Source organism: Centroberyx gerrardi, chromosome 2 (genome assembly GCF_048128805.1).
Source record: "Centroberyx gerrardi isolate f3 chromosome 2, fCenGer3.hap1.cur.20231027, whole genome shotgun sequence".
NCBI classification, from domain to species: Eukaryota; Metazoa; Chordata; class Actinopteri; order Beryciformes; family Berycidae; genus Centroberyx; species Centroberyx gerrardi.
The window spans coordinates 28,596,472-28,621,134 of record NC_135998.1 but is presented as its reverse complement, the minus strand read 5'-3'; the positions used below and the strand labels follow the sequence as shown (position 1 = coordinate 28,621,134).

General features: G+C 43.5%; 2 protein-coding genes across 2 annotated transcripts; one reads left to right on the top strand and one right to left on the bottom strand.

The window, feature by feature from the left end:
* Positions 1-4,269: 4,269 nt before the first annotated feature.
* npy8ar (neuropeptide Y receptor Y8a) lies at positions 4,270-6,811 on the top strand. Its single transcript, XM_071900738.2, has 4 exons — positions 4,270-4,578; positions 4,707-4,948; positions 5,983-6,129; positions 6,382-6,811. The coding sequence occupies exons 1-4, from the start codon at positions 4,270-4,272 to the stop codon at positions 6,809-6,811; spliced, it is 1,128 nt and encodes a 375-aa protein (XP_071756839.2).
* Positions 6,812-13,942: 7,131 nt separating this feature from the next.
* Positions 13,943-23,557, bottom strand: actr1b (actin related protein 1B). Its single transcript, XM_071900741.2, has 11 exons — positions 23,394-23,557; positions 22,464-22,528; positions 22,252-22,327; positions 19,279-19,404; positions 19,038-19,162; positions 17,554-17,770; positions 17,332-17,424; positions 16,997-17,171; positions 16,715-16,776; positions 16,503-16,543; positions 13,943-16,391 (listed from the first exon to the last, which is right to left on the bottom strand). Exons 1-11 carry the CDS (start codon positions 23,439-23,441, stop codon positions 16,289-16,291), a joined length of 1,131 nt encoding a protein of 376 aa, XP_071756842.1. The 5' UTR covers positions 23,442-23,557; the 3' UTR covers positions 13,943-16,288.
* Positions 23,558-24,663: the final 1,106 nt, after the last annotated feature.

The window sequence follows — 24,663 nt, the reverse complement described above, 5'->3', positions numbered from 1 at the left end:
GTTGTGTATTATGTCCCATTGCTGGTGATTTTTTTTAGTGACATATTTATTTGTAATTGATCAGAGAGAGAAGCTTAATGACAGGAAACATTTTTTTTTATTATTGCAAAAGACGCCTTTTCAGTCCATATACTCTGATGTTCTGTTAGGACATTTACAGAGATCTTATGGCGATAAAAGAATACATAAATTGCTACATTTTTTGTCTGCAACTGTGACCACTTACATGGAGGAAAATTATTCAACTGTTATGCATATTTCATGCTATCCAAGTAGATATTATGTTTTGCTTACACACACTTGACCACTTAGGGATCACATTGACTTTACTGTTATGCATAGCCTACCTGTTGCTATTCAAGTAGATATCATGTTTTGAACACAAATCCTTACCATGCCATGTAACACATAAAGACAAATTCTCACAACGGACGTAACAAGCTCTAAACTCCATCCAAGGACCAAATTTGCATCACTCAAGCAATTTCCAGGAAGGCATTATGGTTTGAAACTCTGAGACACTTGATACATTTATCAATCCCAGAAGAGGAAGCAGCAGGTGGAGAGAGACTCTTTTTCATGCACCCTGCTGGCTAGGATCCTAACTACTGGCCCAACTCCAACAAAATGAAAACAAAATGTAAGATTAGACTATATTGAACATTTGTATTTAAGATGATCTAATAATGCAGCCTATGTCTTTAAATTACAGTCTCACATCTGCATTCAAGCTCTTCCAATTCTAGTAATGCGTATGGAGATTTACATTTTTATTAATTTGAATAATCCAATCTAATCTTTGACTAATCCTCCATCTCAAAGGTGTAACCAGATGGATCTTATTATTGCCCAAAAGACTCGTAGGTCAGATGGTAGCAGCCATGAGGACTTATAAGCCAAACAACAAAATTCAGCATCTTGTCTTTTAGTGCAGATCCATTGCACCATGTTGAAGCCAGACCACCATACACCCTGCATCCCATTAAGATGTATTAAATAGATGTGATATTAGGCTTGTTAACAAGAATGGCAGGATTGAAAACATTTTTTGAACATTGCTCAAAACTCCCAAATACAATCTAAAGACGAAGTCAAAAGATCAAGTTTTGTCAGTGTGGCAATTTGAAATGAAGAGGCTGAATACTTTTACATACTGCATTTATGTGTTGTTTTGAATTTGATGCTGTCAAATAAATTAACTCTGATAAAAGTGGATGCTGGAGTATTTTGCATAAAACCCAGACGGAGTTCCAAATGAATACATTTTGACAGCTTTGGAGCACAACAGAATGTGCGATTACTTTTTGGAGTTAATATGTTGGATTGATGCTGGAGGGTGCATGGGAGCGGTTAGAAAAGTCAACTACAGAATGAAAGTGATTTCCTTTCCATTCACGGGAACATTTAATTAATTAATTAATTAATTAATTATGTTTCTTGTGTGTTTGTCAACAGCTCCACAGTCAAAATACTATCTTCCAACCTGGCATTCATCAGTACGTCAGTATTGTGTAGTAGGCTGACTGAGAAAGAGTGATCCACTTTAATATTGTCAATTTGATTAACTAATTTCATCCTTAACCCCTTGGATGCCAATGCAAACAGGAACCTTTAAAATGTCTTCTAAATAGAAAGCCATTAAAAAATTCAGCTGTTAAAATCCCTTTAAAATGTCTGTAAAAATGATGTCTACTATCAATGCTTATGTCCATAGTTATTCAAATGAATTGCAAAATAGATGAAAAATATTTCCAACCTCATGATTTAGTTTTCTGTGGCAGGGCCAGTCTTTATTTACATTTAGATGAAGTATGTACTTCTTTAAGCTGGTATGAAGGTAGTGGTTTGAACTCATCATCCTTCTCTCAAATGCTACCAGAAAGTAATTTGAGCAGTTTATCAAAAAAGAAGGGTTCAGAAGACGTGCTGCACATGCAACAGCGTCTAACTGTTGGACTTGTGGAAGTGACTGAGATGAGTTACAGGCTGGATTCTGAAAAGGAGATGAGTAGTAGGACAGATGCTTGTCTTTCCAGCTGCAGGATTCTCTTAACTGTAATAATGCCTTAGGGAATGAGAGAGGTCAGCATAGCCATGCCTTCTCTGTCGTCACATAGCTCCTGCATAGCATGAGTCAGAACCAGGAGGTGACAGAAGAGGTTACCTCCGAAGGCTTCTTCATAGGCCGAGACCGAGAATCACGGTAATGAATGTCACCGGCTGTGTTTTCGGGCTGCATTTTAACACCTGTGAGACTGGTAAACGCCATGAGAAGCGGGAAAAAAATGGAGAAATGTTGTGTGTATGCCTGCGTTTGTGTGTGTGAGAGAAAGAGCGAGCTTTTGATAAGTGTTATAATAAGCGGGTGGATGGTGCAAGTGAGTCAGTGTGGATGTGCAATAACACCTGTGAGTCTGTCTCATTCTTTGGCAGCCGGGTCCCTCAGGGCCCGTAAAGACTGTCAGAGGAGGGAAAGATTCAGAGTGGGAGAGACAGAGAGCGAATGGGCGGCTGTCAACTGTTTGCATCCATGTGCATGGATGTACAGTATATGCTAATGTGAGAGTTTGACGCATGTTGTGATCCGGGGGATGCGTATTGTGCCAGTTGGATAAGACGGAGCGATATGCAGGAGAGGCCGGCTGTTAATAAGATGCATCTGAATGAAGCGGTCCACTTCAAGTCGAAAGTCACTTTGCCTCGGGGAGAAAGCACAGAGCGGACGAGTGTGAGGGAGAGAAGGGAAGAGAGAGAGAGAGGGAAAGAGATCCAAGAGTGGAAGGGGAGAGGGACAAAGTGTGTGTGCATATGTTAATCGCTTTTGTTAGCACTTGTCATATCTATTTGTGTGTGCTCTGACGTGTGAGAAACAGGGGAGTGTGCTGTGTGTGTGTGTGTGTGTGTATGTGTGTTTGTGGAGTGATGCAAGTGCCATGTACATGGGTCACATTTTGCAAAGTGTATTAGTGTATTAGTGTGTTAACTGTCAATACTGTATGTGCCTTGGAGAAATATCGCAATGTTTCGGGAATATCGTGATATTTCCCCGCCAAAATATCACGATATACGGTATTTTCGCAGAGAAATATCGCGATGTTTCGGGAATATCGTGATATACAGTATTTTCCCTGAGAAATATCGCAATGTTTCATTATGATATTTCTCTCCGGAAATATCGTATATCGTGATATTTTGGCGGGAAAGTATCGCAATATAAAATTTGGGATATCGCCCAAGCCTAGTTTTTAGTGTACTGGTTTTGCAGCCAGACCAGGGGCTTTAGGTTTTCCTGCCTTCAGCCTGGGACCACTTTTTATCTGCTTGATCCGTTTGCTGTCTATTCACCACACATGTGAATGCTCCATAGCACTGAAATAAATGGCCTCTTAGGGACGGTTTATTGAAACGACATTCTATTGAAAACCCTACACTCCTCCTGTGCTGTTTTTTTATAAGCAGGTGGACACAGGAAACACACACACACACACACACACACACACATACAGTTGATAGGCTATTTGTCTCTTTTGCTTAATCTCATCATAGGATCCACTAACGTTGATTCTGTCCCTGGTGAAGGGGGCTGTATAATCAGGCCATTAACCCAGGGGTGGTGTGTGTTTATGAGTGTGTGTGGCTCGTGGGGTGGGGCTGTGCAGGGTGGTGTGATTGGATACCTCTCCTCCCTCTCGCTCTCCGTCTCTCTGATTGCAGAGGAAGATGAGCAGAAATAGGAAATAAAACAACGCAGATGGAGAAAGGGAGGAAAAAGAAGTGAAGTAAATCGGGGGCATGGACAGATATATACACAAATGAAAGTCACAGAGAAAGAGAAGGAGAGTAAGGAGAGTGGGAGAGAGAAATATATCCCTATATATCCCTCTTCTATTTTTTTTTATAATTCCCCTACATAGCCTCACCTCTGTTTTTATCATCTTCTTCACCTCTGTTTCTCTGCTCCTCCAGTGAGAGTCCTTCACCTCCCTGTCTGTCTTTCATAACTCTCAGTCTTGTTATGTTTTGTCTCCTTCACAGGGAGCGGCTGATACTGAGCTGATCCACTGGAAGGCCAAATGTGGAGGAAATAGAGGAAAACCTTTATATTTGAACCGCTCTTCTCCTCAGTCACACTCCCACATCTCCCTCAACAACCTACCAACTCGACTCTGATCCAGCTGGAAACTTTGATCTTTGGGGGGAAGAGAAGTCTTGACCCCTGACCCACCATCACCCCTTCCCTTTCTTCATCTTCCCTCTCCTCTCCCTGCCATGTCCAATAACAGCAGCATCCTCGCTGGCTGGGAGGCCTCCGATTGGGCGGAGAGCACCAAGTGCCCGCCCTCGGTGGGCGGAGCCACTTTCTTGATCGTGGCGTACAGTACTGTCATAGCGATCGGGTTGCTAGGCAACGCCGGCCTGGTGTTCATCATCGCTCGGCAACAAGAGCTGCGCAATGTCACCAATATCCTGATCGCCAACCTGTCTTGCTCTGACATCCTCATGTGTGTGGTGTGTCTGCCTGTTACGGCTATATACACACTGATGGACCACTGGGTGCTGGGAGAAGCCCTGTGCAAGGTCAGTGGACTGGACACACACACACACACACACACACACACAAATATGAATGTTTAATGCTTTGAAGGTGTGTAAAGTGATGGCAAATCCAGCAGTTACGTATCTCTCCCTCTCTCTGTTTCTGCCAGGTGACTCCCTTTGTTCAATGCATGTCAGTGACGGTGTCTATCTTCTCCTTGGTGCTGATCGCTCTGGAGCGCCATCAGTTGATCCTCCACCCCACCGGCTGGTCCCCCGCCGCCGGCCACTCCTACCTGGCCGTGGGGTTGACTTGGCTGGTGGCCTGCTTCATCTCCCTGCCCTTCCTCTCCTTCAGCATCCTCACTAACGTCCCCTTCCAGAACATCAGCCTGCCTGCCAACCCCTTCAGGTGAGGGATAATCTCTGGGATACAGGTGTGTGTGTGTGTGTGTGTGTGGGTGTGTATGTGGGTGGGTGCATGCGCGCGTTTATGAATGCATCTGCAATTCATGCACATGCCTTTTAATCCTCTATCTATTTGGCTTGCCTCTCTGTCTATTTCTTCCTTTTTCTCTCCCTCTGGATGAATGCAGACCTGTGGCTATCCACATCCTGTAAATACAGACAATGTGCCATTCACATTGCCATTGTCAACTCACTGAGGTAGAGAGTTCAGGGTGAAAGCTTTTTCTCTAGGCTGCATCTTTTACATAGACACTGGTATGGAGCAAAAGTTTATATTGATATTTTATCAGACCGATTGGGAGAGCATCATAAAAAATGGTATCACTGCATGGTTTGGGAAATTGTCATTACAGCTTAGCTCACAAATGGCTTGCATTGCATAAACAGTACTGACGTTTATGGAGTTTTGGCAACACCCATCAATTCAAGCCATTTTTAATTAGATGGCTTTAATTAGACAGGCACAGAAAATAGTATCTGACCCCTCTTGTATTCTACATTCAGAGTATGAACTTCTTAACATCTATCTATCTATCTATCTATCTATCTATCTAAATCTGTTTCTGACACAATGCCTTCCTCCATGGACATACAAAACACTGATATATGCAAAAAATAATCACCCAAAAGCGTATGCACAACTTTCCTCAAGCCCCCAGCACTGGTGAGGCACGGGCTGGCCAGAGAGAGAGGAAAACACAGAAAATACATTCTTACAACCAACCAAGCAACGTTTTATGTACATGTGAGGAACTTTTCAAAGCACATTAGAAGTACTGGCAGTCTGGTAGAGACTTTAACAAAGTCAAGACTCAATGGCACCATCTCAAGTCACGTTGTTCTAGTTGGTGTGGGTGAAATTAAAGCACTTAGCTCAGAGATTTATCTTATTCTCTCTATTTACAGCCCACTCTCCTTTCCTCTCTCTCTCTCTCTCTCTCTCTCTCTCTCTCTCTCCCTCTCTCTCTCTCATCCTAGGGACCATTTGATCTGTATGGAGCTGTGGCCGTCAGAGAAGCATCGCCTCGCCTATACGACCTCCCTGCTGCTCTTCCAGTACTGCCTGCCTCTGCTGCTGGTGCTCCTCTGCTACCTCCGGATCTTCCTCCGCCTGAGACGACGCAGGTCACTCAGCCGCGCTTTGTCATTTTCTCAAATTATATTCTCACATATTCTACGTTGCTACTGCCACCCACTGTGTGACAGTATGTTATAAAAGCCATGATGCACAGGCGACATTTTGAGCCCGCATCACCATGCAAGCTGAAGGCAATATTGTCCAAATCTATTGTAAATCGTCTCATGAGATGCTGCCTTAGGGTTAGTGTGATATTTCCTGGCAGATTGTGACGGTGAGAGCGCTGCTGTGTTGTGCAGGGACATGGTGGAGCGCAGCAGGAAGACCCGGGGAGCCCAGAGGATCAACACCATGCTGGCGGCCATCGTGGCGGCCTTCGCTGTGTGCTGGCTGCCGCTCAACGTCTTCAACACGCTGTTCGACTGGCACCACCAGGCCCTGCCCGCCTGCCAGCACGACGCCGTCTTCTCCGCCTGCCACCTGACGGCGATGGCCTCCACCTGCATCAACCCCGTGGTGTACGGCTTCCTCAACAGCAACTTCCAGAGGGAGCTGAAGTCCACGCTGCAGCGCTGCCAGTGCGGCGCCGGGCCGCCGGAGAGCTACGAGAGCTTCCCCCTGTCCACCGTGGGCAGCGAGGGCATGACTAAAGCCACCTCCCTCAACAGGATGGGCTCTGTGTGCGTGCCCTCGCCCCGACCGGAGACCGGCACGGCGGTGCGCAGCTAAAAGACACGTCTAGGACTGAGGTAGTACCAAACACTTTGCTGAAAAGTGGCGAGATGAGAGGCGATTGGCTTTGCGAGTGGCTGACAGCTGGAAGAGTGTGTATAGCCATTAGCTGTAAAAGACACGCACGGCTAGAACTGTCTGAACTATCTATTAGAGCAGAGCAAAATAAGTCCAATATGACTTCGACTTAACTTCATTTCCATAAATTTGCTGCCAGAGTAGGAACAGCTCATTTCACTCTGGCTGACTGGCCAGGGACAGGAGGGGATGCAGAGGTTTCTAGGATGATGTAGCTCCTAGTCCGTAACGTGAAGAGCAAAATCCTGTACGTTAACACCGCTAATGGACACAGAGAGAACGACAGAAGAGCTAGTAGAAATGGGAGTAGAGACGTGGACTTGGGAAGACTTGGAAAGCCTACAGATATAGGTGTGTGTGTGAGCTCTGTTGCTATGGAGGGTCCTCGGAAACACCGTCGCTATGGAGCGGTGCTGGGTCCATGTCGCACTCATCTTACACATCAGCACTAGCGATGCTCTCACTCGTTAGCCAGGACTACCAGTTCACCTTCCACTGCCGCTGTTTCCCAGTATGTGGCCACTCTCCAGCAGGAGTGCCGGGACTGATCTGGCTTGGCTTCCCAAGCAAGGCTGACAGTCTGTAACTTATTGGCGAGCTGCATTCCCGCAGCTGTCCGAGACCCCGACGGAGGTCTCCCGAGGGCTTTAGCGGCAGATGGACGGCGGGCTGGACATAAGGCTGTCCCTGGCAGGATTTTGCAGGCGGAGGGCTGGGGGCAAGGTAATAAGGTCTATAACCGACCCATATACAGGGACCAGGTAGCATGGTCAAAGACATACTGGCGAAATAGAACATTCCCTCGAGATTACGTAAAAGACACACCTTTAAAACCTTAGACATCACCTCCTTAGAGCTTGAAAAATTAACTTGTGGAAGGGCCAGCACACTCTTCAGCCTGTAAGCCCAACACTGTCTCTGGTGTGGCATCATCAGTGTCAGTAGAACCTCTTGGAGCTCAACATCAAAGCTTTAGGGGACAATATGTGAAAGCGATGACATGGAAAGAAAAAAACATATATAAACATATATTGACGTATGATTGTGAGGTCGAAATGATTCTTTTTCACGCTGTTAATAAATAAAGGTTCGCTAGTTTTGTAAATGAGTAGCGCACACAGTTTATGATGTAAGCTTGATTTGCCATTTGCTTGTGTTGCTTGGAATTGCAAACTTTTTGGTTTCCGTATTAGTGGTGTGGTTCATTTCCCTCGCATATAAAATTACCATCAGCTAATTAGCTCTATGCGTGTGTGTGTATGCGTGTGTGTGTGTGTACATGTGTGTGTAGGAGCACGCTTATGTCACTGTGCATAATGAATATGCATGTGTTAGGGCAAGCATGTGTGTGTGTGTGTGTGTGTGTGTAACATCCTCTCTGATGGCCGTCGCAGCGGTGCATGCAGGAGAGAGACGATCGCAATCAGCTCACTGACTGGTCTCAGGCTGTGCTGCTGATTGAATCCGGCCTCTGGCTGGAAAATGGCTTCCTGCTCTGCCGTCCCACACATATCGAATTACCTGTCATCATGATGAACCCCGTTACACTGACTACTGCCTGTATGGCACGGTGAACACGATTTAAAATACAGTTATTAAGAGTTTTGTACACTGTGGCTCTCACCACAGACGACTGATTGTGAAACCTATTTCACACATTTCAGCAGATGAGGTTGTTTATTTATTAATGCTAAACTCGAAGCCGATTCATCATTATGTTTAATAATGTCTCTTTGGTTGAGGTTTTGTGTTCATGTAATAGCAGCATGATGAGAGAAGAGCCAGAAGGGATAGTGCCAAGTTTCTAGAAAGATAAAGGATAACATCAAATAATGACCATCAAACACAAAGACCAGACCAGAAAACACCAACAGATGTAGCTGCCAGGCGTTCATCCTTTGCACTTTTGTATAGAAAAGCTGGAAGGACAAAACACGTTGGATCAGAGCCTCTGAGCCCCCTGTCCGATTCCCCGCTAGTATGTCTAAATATGTGTTCCCCGTCCAGCAGTGACCCGGCCCGTCCTCCCAATCCTGATCCCTCCAAACCTCAATTATAGAGGCTTACTGTACCGGCAGATCCTGTTCCAAGGGATGCTGCAATGCACCGCTGGATCATTTTTGCTTCGGCCACGCGCACGGCTCCGTCATCAAAGTGTGTCCGCGTGAAAATCTGTTTGAACGCACTGTGTGAGATGCGCGTCTCAGCGTGAGCCGCGGCTCGAGTGTCGGGGATGCTGCCGAAATCCCTAAGGTTTGACACGGCAAACTCACAGAGATGAGATAAGATTTGCCGCCAGCTGTTTAAGTCCCTCACACCAGGGCCGGTGGGGGGGGGGGATTCAGCTCGCCTGGCAAACCACACCGACCCTGAACTGCGGAGGGATTGCATGGGTGACTCACTTTGCATACATTAGCATTAGTTTTGATTTATAAAAAGAAGAGAAGATAAACATAAGAGATGAGCGGTGGGAATGCATCGCTCTAGCGCCTAATAGTCAAACGCGAAGGCAAGATTTGGGGGTTTTGTTGCAGAACAGTATAATTAGACGGGGGCTGTACTTGAATACAAAGTGACGCTGCCTGTATGGAGGATGTATACATTTTTGTTTTCATCTTTTTCCGTCTCCCCTTGTGGCAGAATTGCAGACGGGAAGTGCAGTTTCGCCCCCCATTTGCGTTTCCTTGGTTACCTGTGATGTTACACGGAGTTGCTATCTGAAACTCATGGAGTCACACACACACACACACACACACACACACACACACACACACACACACACACAAGCATTTCATCAGACTGACATGTAATGGTGTTGGACTAATTGTGTGACAGCAGCCCTTTGAACACCTGCCACACAATGCTTTAAAATATATCTAATGTACTTGTGAGAAGCTAAAATGCATCGTTTTGACATTATGCCCATATTGTGAGAATACTCATAAGCTTAAACACTAATGTGTAATCTGTTTGCGCCTGCATTAAGCATCCATTAGTGTGTGTGTGTGTGTGTGTGTGCGAGCGTGTGCACACATTCCATTATGCGCATTTGTGCCGTAAGTGTGTGCGCATGTGTGACCGAGAGTGTGGGTGACCGAGTGAGCGAGTAATCTTCCTCTTGATTGTTTGTTCTCACACTCTTCACACACACTAACGCACACACACCCCGGGATTTACAGCGGCACGGCGCCTCATCTAATGACCCGACTGTTAACTCTGCGCTCAGTGCTATTACAAGGCTCTTACAGGCTCTCTGTAAATCGGCTGTATGACTTTCATCTTTTCTCATTTTAATATCTTTATGATGTGTACCGAGGTTCACATAAATCATATTCAATTGAATGTTCAATTCTTTTTGTCATGTTAAGGGGCTTTTCATCAGTATCGGTACAATCTGGAGCTCATTAAGAAGAATATTCTCGTTTTGGAGCCAGTGGCCCCGCTACCAAGCTGCAGAAAAATAGTATGGCTCGCCTTAGAAGATTCTGCTGTGTTTATACCTTAAGCTTCGTTTTTATGTTCTACAATGTAGCTTGAACTGCCGAAGACAAATGTAGCCCGTGTCCTAAGTTTTCCCTGTAGATACAATGACTTTGTTAATCTGATGCTCTGTAATGTGTTTGAATACAAGAGTTTAAATGCGGCTCTCTTGGTGTGTGGGTTTCTTTACTGATTCACAGGTGATGCATCACATGCTCTCCACACACACACACACACACACACACACACACACACACACACATACACCTGATCCTCTGGTCCTGTCCTTCCTTCACCTCTCTTCTTGTTTCTCCTCTCTCACTGCCCACCCAAATTTTAGCTCTGCCTACCCAATGGTTGGTTGTGTTCTGTGCGTTTTTCATATCAAGGACCTCTAATTTAGTCCACATTAGAGCCACGGACCCCCATTTGATGAGATTTTGTCTCTCGGACCCAAATCTGAGAATATTTTTATTGTCAGATATGATTTTGTCCAGAATTCCATAACTATCTGTATTGTAGGTAGAGAGATAACAGAGAAACTAGATCAAAACAGTCATTCTTCTACATTCTCTACTTGTGTTAACTTCTTGTAAATGAAATAATGCCGAAGTTTAACAATTCATCAATTTGCTGCGGACCCCCTGGAACCCCCTCAAGGACCCCTGGTGGTCCCTGGACCCCACGTTGAGAACCGCTGCTGTAGGGGCATCAACAATTTCAAATTGTCCTGATTTCTGATTGGTTGGTTGGACCGGGTAAAAACACCAGTTTGTTTCTGCAGTGCGGTTGTCACAGCCTGTTAACACCTGACCTGAGAAATGAGCTTGTAGCATTTGCAAAGCGCTTGCTGTTTAATTTCATCCTGAACGCTGGAGGTCCACTGGAGCTTTCACTGTCCTTCCACTGTGCTGCCATGTTGCATCCACTCATCCACAGTTCATGGACTGTGAGGCAGTTATAACGAAGTCATAAAAAAGTATGAAAAACAAGGTATACAGTTAGTTCATACTTCCATGTATAGTTCACATAGTAGTCTGACCTTAGTACTAATACTAATGTAGTATATTTGTTTTTATTCAACAATTATATTCTGATTGAAAACCTGATTGCTTCATTGATTCATTTTACAGATAGACAGCATTTCTGAATGTATGTGACCATTATGTTATATTTTCTTTTATATTCTGAATAAAATGGAAATATATTATATTATTGATATTTTATATTAACCAGCACCTGCCCCACTCTTCCCCCACATCCACCCTATATCTTGTTAATGAACTAGCTGTTTCGTATCGGCGAAGCAATACCTGGATTATTTCAGCTGTACGCTTAAAAATGTTATATTATATATGAATTAATAAGTGAAACCATTGAATACTGCTGAAATTGCTTTCAAAACATTTCCATGAAACAGATAAACAACAAAAACATTGTACAAATACACAGATATTGGTAGTTACTGCACTTCGCCTTTGCATAATCCATACAGTTGCATCAGGTGGTGCAAAGGCAAAGTGCAGTAACTGCATTCTAGGGGTCATAGGTCAAATTTATGGTCAGTGTTTATATATACAAAAATTAACTTTATAATAATACAATACTTGAGCACATTATCACTTGGCTACGCGTAATCTATTTACCTGGACTTTGGATAAACTTTAAAGTCATTTTTAGTACAGCAGTGGTTCTCAACGTGGGGTCCGGAGACCACCAGGGGTCCTTGAGGGGGTTCCTGGGGGTCCCCAGCAAATTTGATAAATTGTTAAACTTCAGTATTATTTCATTTACAAGAAGTTAAAACAATTAGAGAATGTAGAAGAATGACTGTTTTGATCATAGCTTCACTGTTATCTCTCTACCTACAATACAGATAGTCATGGAATTCTGGACAAAATCATATCTGACATTAAAAATATTCTCAGATTTGGGTCCGAGAGACAAAATCTCATCAAATGGGGGTCCTACTGTGGCTCTAATGTGGACTGAATTAGGGGTCCTTGATGTGAAAAAGGTTGAGAATCAGTGTAGTACAGCACACTGACACTCTCTTTTCCATAATTCCCATGAATTTCAAGGGCATACTCAAGGGAAAAGATTAGAGAGCATGGTTGATCTCCTGTCTCTGATACATGTCATTGTGCTCTACGCATGTGATCAACACAGACTGCTAAATAACTTCTCAATTTTTCAAGGACTGGGAGCGGAGAATGACACGATTGGAGGGATTCCATTCAATTTCCTCACCACTGCGCCACTCTCTCCCACCTGCTCACTTATTTTTTCTCAGATCTTCACTCCATCCCTCTTCCTCTGTAGTTCGTCGCCCCGAGCCATCATTTCTTCTGTGGTGCTCTCTGATATTTATCTGATAACTCCTCCATAATTCATGTGGTTATTTTCCTTAAAGAAAAAAAACAAGATGTGCCAACTTAATATTTTATAAGGAAGGGAACTTTTCTACTGTTCGCTCGCTGCGGATCTTCTTTCCCGAACTCTACGTTTCCTTTCTTCACCGCCAGGAACACTCTGTATCTCCTTTCCAAAAACCAAACAGATTTCAGGGTTATTTTGGGTATCGATGACTGATTTTGTGTTATGTTGTGTTCTTTCTCGGCGGTGACAAACTGTGGAAGCTGCTGTACATTCAGGCAGCCATGCAGCCTCAATTCTGATTCTACATCTGTTACAAATTACTGGTGGCAAGAAAGGTACTGCTCTAAAATACATGTCATTTGTATTTCCAAGGAGAAAAATAGATCTTTCAAAGCATATCTGCACATTCATGAACAGGTTTTTGGCCATTGTCACATAATCAATTTAAATACGTCAACTGAAAGTATATGCGTATATGAAGCTAGGTAAATTGGAGTGGGGTGTGCTGTTACACCTCATTGTCTAGGCTGCAGTTCTTCAGGAGCCTAAAGCCTTGATATCAGTGGGCATCCTGTGTAATCTCACATCTCGCCGGTTCATTGACCTATTGGCTATTTGTTGTCCTGTCCTGTCCTGTTGTAATTACAGCTGAGATGTCAGCCTGTCTGTGGTCCCATTAACTTCCATCTATAGACTGCTCCTGTGTTTTCTTTGGCCATCGACAACTTTGAATTCTACATTCTGACTCTTTAACAAGCTCACATGCTATCAAACACAAAGATTTGCATGTAGTACTCAATGAGGAGTGATTAACGTGTGATTAACGATGTACCGTGTAGTAAAATGTCAATAAAGTTTATGATCCTAACCTGCTGCTACATTAACATCAATAAGCATGATCTTGCCAAGAATTTTATCTGTTGCTCCTCTTTGCTTCAAAATGTTATTTTTTGATATGCAATAAGCTTTGAAGTCATTGCAGAACATTTCAAAGTGATTATTAGATGAGTTTCTCTCCAAAACTAAATGGTGTAGCGTTTAAGTACATATTTTGAATACACTTACATGTGTGTATTTATACACACACACACACACACACGTATGTGTTTGTGGGTACTGCAATCATTTAGTCAACGATAGGGATCTTAATATGGTTTAAGAAAAAGTAGGGGAGTTAGGTTGCATGAGGAATACAACAATTTTTATTGGTGTTGTCTTTTTGTTCGATCATGACATACAAACATTCAGTCTGGTGCAATTTCACTTTGTCTGAGCTGCTGCCCCCCCCAGCCAACACTCAGTTTAAGTTACAAACTCCCCAAAGTAAGACAGTTCTTTATGTTGCCGTCTCTTACGCTGTTGGATCGATCACAACGGTTGGATTTAGAGTGTAAAACAAACAGAGGAGTGTAAGACCAATTTATGTTCTTGCGTCACATTATCTGCCTTTATGCTGTTAAGACTGACATCTGGTGGTGGGCAAACATACTGCATGACTGCTACATGCTCACACTGGGGCACATGAACACAAAATCCCTGCTCCTGATCCCACCCTGCAGTGACACTTACAGAATACAGGATACAATATGCTCCAATTCTTCACAGTTCCCCTCCCCATCCCTTCAGGACCGTCACTGCTCAGTCTGACAGCGGGTATTAGAGACAGATGGCCTGCTTGAACACCAATCACACAACCAAAGGTTAAGCAAACAGAAAAAGCTGAGTGGAATGAGTCTCTCAGTCATAAAAGTCTAACAAGAGATATGAAACGAAGGACGAGACACCCAAGCAGCAGCCATTAACTTATTTATTATATTGAATTTTACGAAAAGTAAAAGCAAACACTTGAATAAAGAGTATTGTACATTTTTAGTCTGTTATCCTATCTTTTTTTTTTTCGTGGTGGTTGTTTTTGAAAAGCATTCCACTGTACACAAGGCTGATGAAGTTTACAACCTTTTTTTTTTCTTTTAAAAACACCCAAAAGCAGATGTGGACGCTCCGGCGCAGACGCACAGGAGTAAGGCGGACACAGGTTTGGACGCGACCCCTTCACTGCCATCGAGATGCAGGGAAATCATAAAGACCCAGACTTTTACTAGTACATAGAGGGGGGGGAGAACGGTACGAAACACTAATGGTCGGCCGTCTTGGATTTCCGTGGCCATCTCCGTGTTTCGCCATCCAGACTCCAGAGCCTGGCCTCTACACCCGGTCACTGCTGCTAACCAGAGCACAAACACCAGCCCAGGGAATAAAATAATTTAAAAAAAACAAATAATAATAATAATTCACCATGTCTTTGTGGCTGACTGTGGGTATCTTAACCTGTACACAACTAACTGACATGCAACTGAGTAAAGCAAACAGCTGATAACTGACAATCGGGGTAAAGTGGACAACCGTTTTATCATATGAATTGAAGGCTGCACTCGACAACCGCAAATATTGTAAGTAAGTATTGTAAATAAGTGTGCATCTCAACGATTGTAAACGTGGAACACCCCCCCGCGATGGATTTCAAGGGGAGATCCTGTGCCAATACCAAGGCATTTCCTATACTTCATTTTAATCCCGTCAACTGAGAGAAAACCACAGCGAACAAAATGGACATACTGTACATTTGCCACATCAACATAAAGATGGGATGTCGAGTACACGTTAAAACATTTCCTTGGTAATGATAAACATGATAATAGGAGGTGAAATCAGTTAAATCAATTTGACGATTTCGTTCACTGTATAACTTTGCGTCAAGATTGTAGTTGTACAGTTTAGGCCACACAAAATACAGTGGTTATCTTTAACCTTTAGCTAACCCACCAAAACTAGCACTATATATTGCTATAGCACTTAAAACCTTTGATCCATACAAGCTAATCCAACAACTGAGAAATGAAAAAGAAAGAAAAAGAAAGAAAAGAAAGTGACTATAAAATGGACATCACATGGCTACTTTAAAACTGCGATGACAGCTTTAAAGAAGAAAAATCAATCTCTTCGATTTGGAATGGAATTTTCTACAGTAGCAAAAAACATTCACTTTCATTGACAGTTGATGATATTCTACGCCGCACAGGGCTTCGTAGGCAAGAGAGCAATATGAATACTTCAAAGTGGACTAGATTATAGTATAGCGTGGCCTGTAGTAAGAGAAGTAGCAGAGAGTCCACGGTGCTGATGCTCTGAGATGCCCTGGCAGCACCTCTGTATGTGAATGTTGGGGAGGTTAGAGGGTGGCGGCAGGCCGTCGCCTTGCCCTACACCAGGGGAGAAGGGGGGGGGGGGGGGGAGGCAACAGCCAAACGAGAAAGGAGGTTGGGAAAACTGCCACACCCAAACGTGTGTGCTTATCTGGGTGGTAGGATAAAGGAGTAGGCCGACAGTAGATCAGAAGCGGGTGGTTTTAATAAGGGATAATGCAGAGGTACCCGGAGATGACTGGTGCAGGTAGCTAGGTAATATGGGAGTCTCCAACAGTATGACGGGGGAGATTTGAGGGCAGTTCTGGGGGCGATTGCGGTGCACCTGCCCCTATTAGAAGGTCTTCCTGTGGATGGCACGTGCTCGATCTTCCTCGTATTCCCTCTTGGACACCCACATCTTTTTAAAGGTGTCCAGCGATGCCAGGATAGAGCCGCTGCAGTCAAACAAGGGAGAGGAGGGGAGGGCAGAGGGATTCACCGAGTTAATACCATTGTTATCAAATGTCACATATCGCAGTATCAAAAAACAGCAGAGGAATTCTTACCCAATCCACGTGGAATAGAGCCTCTCTTGAGGAGCAGAGATCTGGACAGGAAACAACCACAGGTCAGAGACATATATCTTTACAGAGCATTCATAATAAGCAGTTGAATACCACTGACATTCATGATATAGACCAGGAGATAAGATATAACAATAGGGAGAATCTTTCAGTCCGGCCAAATTAACATCAACAACAAAACGAGCTAGGCCTACCTTGATCTTCACGTCTTTGGGTGCAAGCTTCTTGACTTCAGTTAGTAGTCTTTCCCCGAAACCTGTGAGAAACAAAACAGTTAAAGGATTCAGTGTGTGTGTGTTGGTGAGAGACCGAGATTAAACTGAGCATTGTTGAGGTCAGCAACCGTAAAACCCCCTTCACACACACATGACCCAGTAATATCACGGGAATATTATTGCGTGCAGATCCGGGTGCGTCCCGTTTAGGAGGCGATTCATATTTGTAAGAAAACGTTTTCAGCGGCACTTCACACCAACCTTTGATCAGCGTGGATCCCCCACACAGTACTATGGTGGAATAGAGTGTGCGTCGGAGGTCCATGTCGGACTTCTGGATAGCGTAGGCCAGGACCTCGTGGATGCCCGAACTCTCATCCCCTATCAAGTCGGGCCTGAACAGCAGCTCTGGAGCACGGAACCTGGCTGGACCGATCTGGCCGGAGGGTAAAGATTCAGGGTTTGGAGTTAGGACGGTGGATTGTGTCTCAGTTTGTTAAAAAGGAATGACAATATCAAACAGAACTTTTTGGTTCTGGTCCATGTTTATATAGAGCAACGCATCGAAGACAAGTCTCAGTGTTTGTCATACTCACATTTAATGTGCTTCCATCAGGGAGTACATACTGAGCCTTCTCTGTTTCTAAAGTCTCATCCTTTTGGGGATTGAGAGACAGGTAACAGGCCCTCTGCAGAGTTGGACACATAAACCCATTTGATTAGACATTTAGGTAAAGGTGACCCATTTCAAAATTTCACCCTCACAAATCAATACAAACCAATACAAACCCACCCCCTTGCTGTCACCCGTTTCATACCTCTTTGACAGTGCGGACAACCTCAAACTCTGCAGAGGTGTTGAAGTTGTAGCCTTCCTTGCGTAGCAGCAGGCGGAGGTATCGGGAAACGTCTCTGCCAGCGATGTCCACGCGCATAATGGAGTGGGGGATGGCGAAGCCCTCGTAGATGGGCACGACATGGGTTACGCCGTCGCCGGCATCCAACACAACACCGGTGGTGCGGCCTGTGGCGTACCTGCAGGAGGAGAGAGGACGGTCACATCACATGCCTGTACGCAACTATACATTCAATATTCACTTTATTATTAGGTACACCTAGCTACTGCCAGTTAAGACCCTTGTTTGCCTTCAGAACAGCCTCAATTCTTCAAGGTATGGATTCAACAAGGTGCTGGAAATGCTGATCTTGGTCCAAGAAGGCTCAGTCCACCAGTCCAGAGTCCGGACATTTGGATTCAGCAATTGTCATATTCCTGAAACCATCCTGAGACGATGGAGCATTACCGGGCTGGAAGTATTCATCTAAAAAGGTGAAGGCTGTGGATCCATGGATTCATGCTGTTTACACCAGATTCTGACCCGGCCATCAGCATGTCACAACAAAAATCAATATTCAGGCAACAGTTTTCCACTCTTCAGTTGCCCAATTTTGGTGATCATGTGTCTCCTGCAGCTTCATCTGATTGTTCTTAGCTGGCAGGAGTGGATCCTGGCATGGTCTTCTGCTGCTGCTGCCCATCCAATACAAGATTTGGTGAGTTGTGTGTTCTGAGATGCCCTGCTGTACTGAGCTGTTACTTGCTGTTTCCATTCTCCTCTGACCTCTCTCATCATCAACATGTGCTGACTGACTGAAAACATTTTTAAAACTTTTTTTTTTTTTGCCGAAAATGGTTTCTCCAAGTAGGCTAGTCTATTATGCAGTCAAGGCTGTGAGGCAGGTGGTCGGAATGCAACTATGGTGCCGTTAACTATAGGCTACACAACTCACTGTCGACACTAGCGCACTCTGTGTTGCCACACCTTTCCTCATCTCTCCTCAGGATCGTCTCACTCGAGTCCGCAGCCAGTGAAGCAACCAAGCGCATCAGAGGGTGACTCAGTAAAGTCGACCTTATCTTAAATGTATTTTGAGTCTGATTATTCCTAGCAGTAATGTCTGACTTGATAACATTGTTTCTGAAAGGGCGGGGTGGGGTGGGGGCGGGTGGACTCCCCTACAACTGCATCATACCACATTCAAAGTGGTTTAAATCCCATCTTGCCCATTCAAACATTTAGTCGAACAATAATTGAACCCCTAGACCCTGTTTGCATGCTTTACACTTTATGCTTCATGTACGCATGATTCACTGTCTGGAGAAATAAACTGTTTGCATCAACAGGGAAGTGTACCTAATAAAGTGGATACCGAGTGAATACTAGAAACTGTACGTCATACCCATTAATAGCCATTTTTCCATAAAAGTAACTAGTGCACAAACAGAGCATGGTGCACTTACAGGCTAAGAACAGCTTGCATGGAGATGAAGAGAGCGGGGACGTTAAAGGTCTCAAAGAACACCTCTGCAGCCTTCTCCCTGTTCTTGCTGGGGTTGAGAGGAGCCTCGGTCAGCAGTACAGGATGCTACAAAAGAGAGGAAAGATACAGAACATAATACTTGAATATCATATCTGCAAAACACCAGACCTTATGACTGTGTGGCGTAAAGGAATGGGAGGAGAGAAAAGAGAGGATCTCACCTCCTCAGAGAAAGTCTGCAGCTGCTCCTTAGAATAGACATACTGCCAGATCCTCTCCATGTCATTCCAGTCCTTCACTATCCCATGCTCCATAGGATACCGCACTGACAACAAGCCCCTGTGCTCCTGTTCAATAGACAGGGGGTGAGAGAGAAGAGAAATTAATACTTTGGAAATGAACACTGCCAACAGCTTAAATGGACAATGGCAAGTAAACCAGAAACCAAAAACCAATTTGTTCTTTGCAGCTAAAATGCAATATTCAAACTTGCATTACTGCAGTACTACTGTATATGCGTTTCCCTTATTTGGCCATTATTAAACACCCCATCAAACTATGATCCTACTTTGAATATTTTCTTGTTACATTCATTCCTTAACAGCTGTCAGTAACAGTAATTATACTGACTGTTAAGTAACTGACATACAATTACTGTTAAGTAATTATATGTCATCATGTTCCAACTAGAGTCAAGTTTGCACTTCAAACACTTTCAATGTGTGATATCTAGAAGTGGAAGCTGAGCAAACCTAGCAGTATTTTGAGGAAAAGCATTAGGCTTTTCTGTTTAATAATATAACCTAGTTTAAAACAAACTGTCATGCTATGCATGATCCAGTTCAGTCATGTCATAATGATTGAAATGACAGGACTTCTCTCATTCAATTTCCAAATGCCATACACCCTAGTCTATCAAACTGCATACATTAGGTGTTGTTGACCCTTCATAGTTCAACACAGACATCATTCATTTTGGGTTAGATATACATATAAATACATCAATGTAAGTAGGTTGTAGGTTGCTGAACTGCATATCTGCATTGTATTTGGCTGATGTCAATGTCAGCAATGTTTCTCTTATGTTAAGTTGATATAAGGCAACAGCCTAGTCCTACACTTAAAGCTAGCCAACATAGAAAAAAAAACTTCCACTTGCCATTCTATTAAAATGAAAAGGCAGGCAGGCCAAAAGGCCTACATGATTTATCAAAAACTCCTACAGAATAACCCCAAAACAACCAACAAACAGCAGATTTCCAAAGCAGACTTCATCCAAAACATGAACTAAAGGATTATTCCAGCCATTTTTGAACTGGACCCTATTTTCCCATCATTTTCCACCATACCAATCAATTCTGACCAAAATCACTATAGAAGCTACTTGCTCTCCAATTCACTCAAATAAATAAAAAATTATCACCCAGTTTTTCCATGACCTGACAACTTTTTTCGCAGTACTTTACGCAGCAGAGGCATGCAAAAAATTTTGTTCGACCCAACTGAGTGAAGAGCGAGTGTAAACAGAGGCGTGAGTCTTGACATTTGGAGCTGAAGCTGCAGTGCACAGACACAGGCAGCTGCAGCCGGTACAGAGTAAACAAGGAAGTGCTACAGCAGCAGCAAAGGTAGCATCAAAACTGTATGAGAAAATGCAAGACTTTAGATAATTTGCATTTACATCTATTTACCAACATGTTTCATTACATTACAACATAATCAGTGTGTTGAAAAGACATGCTTTGGGTGCTTTTGGGGCTGATTTTTAGTGTCCCTTAAGCAAGAAGTAGCTTCTATAGTGAAGCCGTTGACGAGATTTTGCTCAGAATCAATAGGCATGATGGAAAATGACGGGAAACTAGGATCCAGGTAAAAAAAAAAAGGCCGGGATTGTCCTTTAAGCACTTGTGTAGCCCAAATCTGAAAATACATAAATAGCTTTCCCTGCATATCTTCTGTCTTATCTAAAGAACTTGCATGACACCCAGCTCGCATATAAACACAGACTGATAAAAGTACTGGAAATGTTATTTATCTCATCAATGTTATATTTATATTTTGACCAATGCTAGGTATTACGCACATTTCATTTTTTGAGTTGACATTACTTGACTGACCAGACTGTTTAACTATGAACACTAACTAGTGAGTGTGTTATATATTGTCCACAGCTGATGTGCCCCCGTTTCTATGCTGGCCTTGCAAACTGAACAGTACAGTATAGAATCAAGTGTAAAACGTCTGTGGTGAATCCGTGTATCTGTACAATACTCTAGAGTATCAGCTTTAAAAAGTTCCGCAACCATTCTGTTGTGATGCATAAAGAAGAAATTACTAAATGGATTTGTAGCGCTAAAGAACTTATGTACTTTCAGCTTCATGCCATAATGAGGGAATCACACTCATGCACACACACACACACTGTTTCTTGGAGTTTGTGTTTGTCTCTTGGTTTTGTTATGCTTCTTATTTGTGTCTCTTGGGGGTTTTTTTCCGTTTACGAGACGCCTCAGCAACATGGATTTTGAGATTTAAGTGTTTCATGATATAGTGGAATCACATCTATCCCATATCTAACCCTTCATTGTGAATCCATGTGTATATAAATATACATTAGGGAGACTATACACCCTGAGCTTAACTAGCCTTAAAAAGATGCTGAGAAGACTTAGAGCACATTTCACGCATACAAAAAGGTAAGTAAATGGGTCAAAAGGATAATACTTTTAAGATAATGATATGCTAAAAATGCACTTTCAGCTTTTTCATATCTTCTGATTAATTGTTTAACATGTGGGAGCCTCAAAGACACCTTCCAAATGTCTTAGTCCTCCACAATGAGACTGGTAACAGAGAATCTTGCTTTGTGTTCATATAAGAACTTCAGAATATTTCTGAAGGGTACAAACAAAGGAGTTTATCATTTTTAGGCATCTTTCTGGTGATTTCACTGGCACAGCTTAAAACAACTCTACTGCATCCTAGATTATCGGAGGTGAGCTTTGAAGTTCTGAGTTGCGTTAGCAGTAGTGTTTTTGGAAAAAAAAAAAAAGTGTCTCTGGGCTCTGGAGCATGAAACATAAATTCAAAGCAATATCTGGATGTACTCTCGCTGTTTGATCCCGATGTTGGGTAGATAAAAATCCCTTCATATAAATATAGATGTGAATAAGAAAGAGAGCAGTGTGTGGTACCTCTGCTTTGGGTCCAATGAATAGGTCTCCCTCCAGGGCTCCTGCCATCACGCGCACATGCTTGGGACGGCCCACACTGTATCACAGATGCAAATACAGACCGTCAAACACAAGCAAATATGCATATTTAAGCAAAACACAACATGTCAAACAAATGATCCCTGTTATCTTTGTTCTGTGGGAAACGTGGCGAAAGGTCAAGGAACACTTACTAGTTGGGGAAGCAGTATTTGGGGATCTGGTCACCTGCAAAACCAGCCTTGATGACCCCCGAACCCTGAGGAGAGAAGGATAAGACAGTGGGGATAGTGGATTTGGGTAACGGTTGAACTACGTTTGTAATGCCTCACACTCTGAGTAGTGTGTATAACAAGGAGTGAGAGTGTGAGAGAGGGAAGGAGAGAGAGGGAGGTCACAAGACACAGCCCGAGGCCACCAGCAGTCACCAGCCCTACTTCTTAACATTAATACTCACTCCCTTGTCTCCTAGCAGAGTCACTGGGCCCTATGTCTGCTCTCTCTCGAAAATTACATTGTCTTGTAATGGTGCTAGCATTATGGCTGACATAAAATAAAAGCAGCCGGTATTAGCGGCAAAAAATAAATAAATGGTGTGCTGATTTCATTCATTTGATTGTAACGCTACCCGTGTGGCGCAACGCACAGGTGCCAAATGTAAAACTACATGCTACTGGGGGGAAAAATTAGTCTGTATCCTGCAGAGACAATGGCTCAGGATAACGCTTCCATCCTTGCAATCTTCCCAGCACGCAATGTTAGCTAGTTAGCATTGTGAGCAGACGAAAGCTTTCTAAATGGCAAGAACTAGCTTACAGCAGCTGGCTAACGGCTAACGTTAGTGGTCTGACAAACCTCCTAGCTACCCGGTCAATGGAAAGCTTTAGCTATTGCTTGCGGCTGGACAATTTAAGAAACGCAAGGTTAACATTAGTGCAGTGCTAACGGTGCTTTTGATACATACTGTAAAACATTTTTGGCCGTTGTTGCAGTTTTTAGTGAGGCTGGCCGATATCCTCCACATACATTGTTAGCCATAACACAATAACTAAGCTAACAGTTAGCCAACGTTACTAGCCAGCGGCCTCGGTTAGGGTGTGGATGAATGACATCATCATACTTACATTATCAATCACAACCGGCTGGTTAGCTAAAATGTCATAGGACTCCATGACGGACTTGCTACTTAAGATAGGTTTCTATCAATCGGTGTACGTATTCTCCCCCGTTTAGTGTTTTAATCATGTAAAAGATATCGCCCTGTCACTCCTCGGCCGTCTCGTCGCCGCTCCTTAGCGCTGTGGGCTGGACAGCCTGTACCACAACAACCTCATCACCGCGGCGTCGCTTTGACTGGCAGGAGAACCAACCAATCACGTTAACCCACAGGAGACTCAACCGACCTTAGTGTCTGACGGGAGGGACTGCCAATCTACGTGACTGGCAGGGAAACCGACCAGTCACGGTCACTGACAGAAGGAAACAACCAATCACAGTGTCCGGAATAGGAACCCATGTGCTTACTGTCAAATCCTGTGTATACCAACCACCAACATGTTATTTCTTGTATTTTACAACTGTCTCTGGTTTTTAGCGCTTCAGTGTCAGCAGTGTGAGCAAACGAATTCAGACAACAGAGCTGTGATAAAGATAAACTAATGTTATGTACCGTATTCAATATTACCTAAAAGAGGCTATTGAAGAATAATTACACACACACACACACACACACACACACACACACACACACACATACACACACATAAGCTGTCATAGGGGTTTTAAAAATTAAGGCAAGATGAGATGAAACTTTAATGATCGTCTTGGGGAAACTGTTGTTGCAGCAGCAAAAAAATAATAGCATACTGAATATGAGCTGTTCATGTGGTCTTCTCCAGCTGTTCTTGGAAATTACACAGAGAGGTACATTGAGAGAGACCTGGATTAGAGCTAGATAATTAAATTACACAAATGATCTCAGTAACCTCCCAGCTGGCTAAAGCTGCTGCTGTTGCTGATGCTGGAGTGGGAGGAGGTATTAGAGCCAGAGGGCAGGTGGCACAAGTGAATGCTTCAAGTGCTTCTTGGTAAACCTTGGTGCAATGAGCCAGCAACTGACAGTTCTCCTTAGCACTGACAGCACGCCATAGAGATTATGGAAGTAACTGTAACAGCAGATAGTTTACCATCCTTTTTTATACCACTGCTTCAAATGAGTAGAGGCTGAGTCCACTGACAGACTAGCCTTTCTCTATTCAGCTGTCTCACATCCTCATCATGGAGGGCTTCCTGATTTACAGACGTACTGAACCAATGTTACTTTATCTCCATTCCATATAAAGAATGCAAAAAGAGGAGGCACTCCATAGGACCCAGTCTGTTTGATATGAAACA